General features: G+C 68.4%; 1 protein-coding gene across 1 annotated transcript; it reads left to right on the forward strand.

Annotated features, from left to right (window-relative positions):
* The first annotated feature begins 2,396 nt into the window (after window positions 1–2,396).
* LOC119089425 (abnormal spindle-like microcephaly-associated protein homolog) lies at window positions 2,397–6,464 on the forward strand. The gene is made up of 6 exons (XM_037212116.1): window positions 2,397–2,410; window positions 3,318–3,432; window positions 4,293–4,399; window positions 5,154–5,283; window positions 5,649–5,755; window positions 6,367–6,464. The coding sequence occupies exons 3-6, from the start codon at window positions 4,297–4,299 to the stop codon at window positions 6,462–6,464; spliced, it is 438 nt and encodes a 145-aa protein (XP_037068011.1). The 5' UTR covers window positions 2,397–2,410; window positions 3,318–3,432; window positions 4,293–4,296.
* Window positions 6,465–6,506: the final 42 nt, after the last annotated feature.

The following is a 6,506-nucleotide window of genomic DNA, read 5'->3' on the forward strand; positions in this document are numbered from 1 at the left end:
ATCGTAACACTAGTGCTTAATTTCACGTGATCGAACACTAGTTACATTCATGCTGTGTGAGGAAGGAAGGTAGCCTTTGACGGGAAACGCGTCTGCACATGCGCCACTCACCAGTCGGTTCCCTTCCAGAAGAAGACATCATCGGCCAAGGGCCCGCGTCCTGAAGCCTCAGTCGCGGAACGCGGGCACCTCGGCCGGGCGGCCGGCGCCGGCCAAACCCGGCGGCGTCCCGGACGGGCCGCGAGAACCGTCCGCCCGGCGCCGAGGGCAGCGGCGGCGGCGGCGGCGGACGGCCTGCTGCGACCCCCGACCGGCGCCGCTCAACTCCACCCACCGGCTGGAGACGTCCACCTGACTGCTCGACGCTGCTGGACGCGCTGCGCACAGCCGCCCGACTTTCTCCGTGAGCCTGATCCGCAGCGAGCCGGCGCCGGCGCCGCCGCCGCCACGCCGCGGCGGCATACGTTCCTGGCCGAGCCGCCGGCGTCGGGCCGCGCCGGCCGCCGCGAGGCCGCCGCGCCGCCCCTGCCGCCCTGCTCCGTGCCCGAGTCACCACTGCGGGGCAGAAGTTCGTTCGGCGCGGCGGGCCCGACATTGGCGGAGCCCGAGGTGGGTGGGGCCATCGCGGAGGAGGAGGGGTTCGTGTTCGCAGACCGCCAGCAGCTGTTCGCGCGCGCTAGGGCCCGGCGGGCGGCGGCTGCGCGCGCGCGCAACCCGGCCGACGGCCAGAGAGCTCGCCGCAAGCACTGGGTGAAGACGCCGGCTTTGTTCGGTCGCGGCGCCGGCAGCGCCAAGGAAGGAGGCGCCACGAGCGCCACGGCGCCAGAGGCGACCGCGACGTCGCGCAGAACGCAGAGGAGCAGTGCGCGGCGGTTGCACGTGGAGACTAGCGAGCAGGACCACGACTGGATGAGCACAGCCGGCGCTGTTCAGGCAAAAACGCTTCGGCAGGAGACAAGCGCGGCGGCTGTGGCGAGGAGGGGCCGGGGCCGGCCGGAGCCGGAGGACAGCGCGGCGGCTGTGGCGAGGAGGGCCGGATCCGGCCGTCGCCGGAGGACGGCGCGGCGGCGTGCGCTACACCGAGGAGCAGTGCACGGTCTCCGTCAGGCAGACGGTCCAGCAGGAGCTCGTGCTGGACGGCACGGCGTTCCGCCAACAGCCTCAGCTGTTCGCGAGGAGCGTGGCGCACACACCAGCCGGACGGCGACCGAGCTGTCGCCGCCGGACGAGCCGGCCGGGAGGACGCGGCGCCGCTCTGGAGCGGGCCTGACCTGCTGCCAGCGTCGGCGGCAGAGGCGGGAGGCGGCGGCCCTGCAGACACGCCGCCGCGGCTCTCGCGTACGTGGGCGCGTGGAGCCGGGCGGTGGCCGGCTGGTGGCGCGCCTGACGCCCGGGGCAAGCTGCGGGTCACGGCCGGGGCGGAGCGCGCACGGCGCGCCGGCCCAGGCGACGAGCCGGCGCCGCGTCGCGACGGCACCGGCCGCTCGACGCGCGGCCTCCGGCGAACGGGTCCAGTGTGTGCACGAGGAGATCCTGGAGGAGGAGACGCTGATTCGACACGTGTTCGCAGCGCGGCGAGGCGGCGCCGTCGGCCGGCGCCGCCCGCAGCGCCACTTGGGACCGAGCGGACGCGGAGGCGGCGCCGGGCCTGCCGCCGCCGGCCGCGGCCGACGCCTCGTCGGACGTGTCTGGAATCTGTCGTCGGAGACGTACGTCAAGTCGCCAGGCGCCCTCAGGCTGGCGCTGCCCCACGTTGGAGGCGGCGCAGCCGGCCGCCGCAGCCGCCGGCAACCTCCGAGCGGTGTGGCCGTCAAAGACGCAGCCCAGGCGCGCGCCGGGCCTAAGCTGCATCCGGGAGGAGGAGCGGCAGGTGGCCTTCCTCCGGCCCGTACGAAACCTGACCTTCTCGCTGGAGGAGACGCCGTGCTGGAGCAACGCAGGAGAAGGCGGAGCGCGCGGTTACGAATGTGGCCAGACAGAAGCGCCGGCGCCGGATGGACGGCCCGCCGAGCCGGACGCCGTGTTCGAACCCGCCCAGGCGAGCCGGCCGCCGTCCGCCGGCGGCGACTCGGCCGGCGGGCTGCTGTTCGTGCCGCTGTCGCCGCCGACGGGCGTTGCGCGTCCGACGCCACCGCCGCCGAGTGGACCACGGCTACCGAGTGGCCCTCCGTCGGGGCCGTCCGTCGAGCCGTCCGTCGAGCCTTCCGTCGAGCCGGCCATCGAGCCGCGGCGCGCGCCAGCGGGCTGCTGTTCATCCCGACTGTCGCCACCGGCCGCGGCGGCCGGCGCGTCGGGCGGCGGCGGTCGGCCGCTTGCAGCGCGGCCGCGGACGCGGCGGCCCGGCGCTGACCGTCACACCCGGGAAGAGGCGCGCCGCCCGGCTGAGGGGTGTCGCCGGCCAGGGCGAACGGTTGAGGAGGGCTGACGGGGCGTGTGGGGAGAGGGCAGAGACGGCTGGGGAGGGGACGGGGCGCGTAGTGGGGAGACGGACGGGGGCTGGGGAAGGGGCGGTGAGTATGGACTGGTGAGGGAGGCTGGGAGGGGATGGGGCGTGTGGTGGGGAGACGGACGGGGGCTGGGGAAGGGACGGTGCGCATGGACGGGTGAGGGAGGCTGGGGGGGGGGGGGGATGGAGCGTGAGGTGGGGAGACGAACGGGGGCTGGGGAAGGGACGGTTGAGGGAGACTGGGAGGGGATGGAGCGTGTGACGGGTGACGCTAAGACGAGGACTGGGGAGGGGTGAGGCGTATGGCGGGGAGAAGGACGGGGGCTGGGGAAGTGACGAGTGAGGGAGACTGGGAGGGGATGGAGCGTGTGGACGGGTGACGCTAAGACGAGGACGGGGAGGGGTGAGGCGTATGGCGGGGAGAAGGACGGGCTGGGGAAGTGCGAGTGAGGAGACGGGAGGGGATGGAGCGTGTGGACGGGTGACGCTAAGACGAGGACTGGGGAGGGGTGGGGCGTGCACCAGCCAGTGTTGTGGCGTAGCTGGTGTCGGCACTGACCGGCCACGCCTGGGGCTGTAGTGGTGACTTGTGCTGTGTTTTGAGCTTCCGTAGATCTTACACGTCATATGCCAATGCTTTACCAATGCACGCCGAATAGCAGCATTTGTTTTTGCGTGATGGTTGTTAGCTTTATACCCTTTAGAATGCTACGTAGTTCACGCAAGAGCGGGGATCAGCAGACGTTTTGACTTCAGCGCCGTCGGTGCGTCTTCAGTGTCCACCACCACAGACCGCCCCCCCCCGCCCGCCCGTCTGTCGGCGTTCGACCTCAGCAGCTGACCCCCTCCCCCCCCCCCCTGTGTCGGCCAGTGGGTGCCGTGGCCCGGCGGGCGGCGGCGGCGACGACGGCCGTGCGACAGCGGCGGCTGGTGCTCAGCAGACCGGCTCGAGCCGTCGCCACCAAACCCAACCCGTTCGCCTCCAGGTGAGCGGCGGCTTCACGACACCATGGGCATGACAAGGTGTGGCTGCCCCGCCCGGCAGGGGGCGTATGCAGCAGCGGCCGGACGGTTTCAAAACTCACATTTCGTATCACGGATAACCAGACGGGGACGATAGCCCGGCCAGTTATCCCATCCGTGATACTGATACTCGTCCCAATCCTTCCGTTAAGCCGTTTGCATTTCGTATTCGCATTTGCTCCCTCTGGAATTTTGTCAAATCATTGTTGCAGTCGTGGAAGGCAGGCATGTTGGACTTTCTGGTCTGCTAGTATCGCGCGGAAAACCCTGAGGATGGAGCGGTTTGTGTTGAATACCTCCATGTGCACGGTATGTTATACCGAACAACACGATCGCTACACATGTCTTCGGGGAGTCCAGCGGCGTTTTAAAGCTGCCGCCGTAGCGTGGCTGTTGCCTGTGTCTGAGCGGCCTCACCGCCCTGCCCCGAGAGCGCGAGCCCGCCGCGCCGCTGCCGTAGCGTGGCTGCTGCCTGTGTCTGGGCGGCCTCACCGCCCTGCCCCGAGAGCGCGAGCCCGCCGCGCCGCTGCTGTAGCGTGGCTGCTGCCTGTGTCTGTGTGGCCTCACCGCCCTGCCCCGAGAGCGCGAGCCCGCCGCGCGCTGCCGTAGCGTGGCTGCTGCCTGTGTCTGTGTGGCCTCACCGCCCTGCCCCGAGAGCGCGAGCCCGCCGCGCCGCTGCCGTAGCGTGGCTGCTGCCTGTGTCTGGGCGGCCTCACCGCCCTGCCCCGGGAGCGCGGACCCGCGGCGCAGCCGCCGCGCCGTGGGCCGGTGCTGGGCGGCGCTCAAGAGCCGCCTCCGTCACGTCGCCCGCGTGTGCCGCCAGCAACATGTACTACGACAAGGACTGGCTGCAGAAGCAGGAGCGCGGCTTCACCGCCTGGCTCAACTTCATCCTGACGCCCAGCGAGTACAGCTGCGACGACGTCAAAGGTGCGGGGGAGGGGGCGGTCCGGCGGGCCGGGGCCGGGCGCACTGCACGGCGGAGGGAAACGTCCGGCGGACCGGGGCCGGGCACACTGCACGGCGAGGGAAACGGTCCGGCGGACCGGGGCCGGGCGCACTGCACGGCGGAGGGCTGTTCGGTGGGTTTTCTGACCTGGGAGTGGTCAGCGACGTCAGCTGGTGGTGCGAGAGGCGATGTGTTTGGCACGGTACGTGTCAGCGGCGGGTGCGTGGCTTCGAGGCTCGCTGTCAGTTCCGTGTCACGTCAGACCGCCGCCGCCGGCAGAGTCTGACGCTGGCGACCCTAGGGGCTGCATGCGTCGTGAAATGATGAATGTGCCTTCCCCTCGGTATTAACCCCTTCCTGTTCGTGATGACTCCCCCTGTCCATGGTAACTCCTCCCTGTTCGTGATGACTCCCCCTGTCCGTGGCGACTCCTTGCTGGTCATGGTGATTCCTTCCTGTCCGTGGGACTCCTCCATGCTCGTAGTGAATCCTCCCTATTTGTAATGAATCCTCCCTGGTCATGATGACTCCCCCCTCTCCGTAACGACTCCTCCCTGTCGTAGTGACTCCTCCCTGTCCGTGATGACTTGTCCCTGTCCGTAATGACTGCTCCCCGCCCATGGTGACTCCTCCCTGTCCGTAGCGACTCTTCCCTATCCGTAATGACTCCTCCCCGCCCATGGTGACTCCTCTCCGGCCGCCTCCGCTGACTGGTCGTCCGTCTCTCTCGGCCAGTGGACGCCGCGCGGATCCTGCTGGAGGCGAAGCGGACGCGCGTGCCGCCGGCCCCCTCACGAGAGACGCTCTCGCTGCGAGAGTACACGGCCCAGCGCCGGCTCAACCGGCTCCGTATGGACGCCTGCAGGTGAGTGGCGCTCACACAGCGCCGAACAGCTGATCATGACACGGCTCTGGACGGCTGATCATGACACGGTGCCGGACAGCTGATCATGGCACGGCGCAGGACAGCTGATCAACGTTCGTTTTTCTTGTTTTTAGTGCTCTTCTTTGTGTCGTGTACACTGTGCCCTCTACGGTTTCCCTTCTTGATCTGCCTCCTTGTTTTTCACGCCGCCGTCCTCTGATTTCTACTTGGCACCATTCATGATCAGTTCGCGGTCACGGTCATCCGTTACGAGGACAGCCGGAGGCGCTGCATGTACACCGCAGGGCGGCGTCTGTCGCGTGCCGCTACACCGCCTGCATCACCGGCGGCGGCTCTGTGCGCAGGCTGTTCGAGGAGCCGCAGATGACCCGGGTCATCCGTAACGTTGAGCGCGAGGTGGAGACGGGCGGACTGCGCGTGCGCCGTGACCGCACCCTGCACGCCGACGTCGGTACGTGTGGCGTCACGCGCCGACCGCGGCCGGCCGGGCGTCGCCTGACCACGCCCGAGAGAGCTCGCGTTCGATCCCAACCGCACGGAACTTTCAATCTCGGCGTGGCGGCTGCAGCGCCGCTGGCACTTGTGGGCGTCGATAGACCGATGTAGCAAGGTCCTTATAAGCGGGTGCGGGGCAGATCTATACGTGGTGTGGTCTGCGGGCCTCCATGTGTACTCCGTCTGCTCAGGTCCGAAGTGTGGTCTGCAGGCCTCCATGTGTGCTCCGTCTGTCCAGGTCTGAAGTATGGTCTGCAGGCCTCCATGTGTGTTCCGTCTGTCCAGGTCTGAAGTGTGGTCTGCAGGCCTCCATGTGTGCTCCGTCTGTCCAGGTCTGAAGTATGGTCTGCAGGCCTCCATGTGTGTTCCGTCTGTCCAGGTCTGAAGTGTGGTCTGCAAGCCTCCATGTGTTGCTCCGTCTGTCCAGGTCTGAAGTATGGTCTGCAGGCTCCATGTGTGCTCCGTCTGTCCAGGTCTGAAGTGTGGTCTGCGGGCCCCCATGTGTACTCCGTCTGCTCAGATCTGAAGTGTGGTCTGCAGGCCCCCATGTGTGCTCCGTCTGCTCAGATCTGAAGTGTGGTCTGCGGCCCCATGTGTACTCCGTCTGCTCAGATCTGAAGTGTGGTCTGCAGGCCTCCATGTGTGCTCCGTCTGCTCAGGTCTGAAGTGTGGTCTGCAGGCCCCCATGTGTACTCCGTCTGCTCAGA

Source organism: Pollicipes pollicipes, unplaced genomic scaffold (assembly GCF_011947565.3).
Source record: "Pollicipes pollicipes isolate AB1234 unplaced genomic scaffold, Ppol_2.1 Scaffold_1600;HRSCAF=1878_pilon_pilon_pilon, whole genome shotgun sequence".
NCBI classification, from domain to species: Eukaryota; Metazoa; Arthropoda; class Thecostraca; order Pollicipedomorpha; family Pollicipedidae; genus Pollicipes; species Pollicipes pollicipes.

Coding starts and splice junctions, on each gene's coding strand:
- LOC119089425 (XM_037212116.1), top strand. CDS start 4,297: ATGTACTACGACAAGGACTGGCTGCAGAAGCAGGAGCGCGGCTTCACC. Junction 4,400..5,153: donor CAGCTGCGACGACGTCAAAG/GTGCGGGGGAGG, acceptor TCTCTCGGCCAG/TGGACGCCGCGCGGATCCTG. Junction 5,756..6,366: donor CACCCTGCACGCCGACGTCG/GTACGTGTGGCG, acceptor CCGTCTGCTCAG/ATCTGAAGTGTGGTCTGCGG.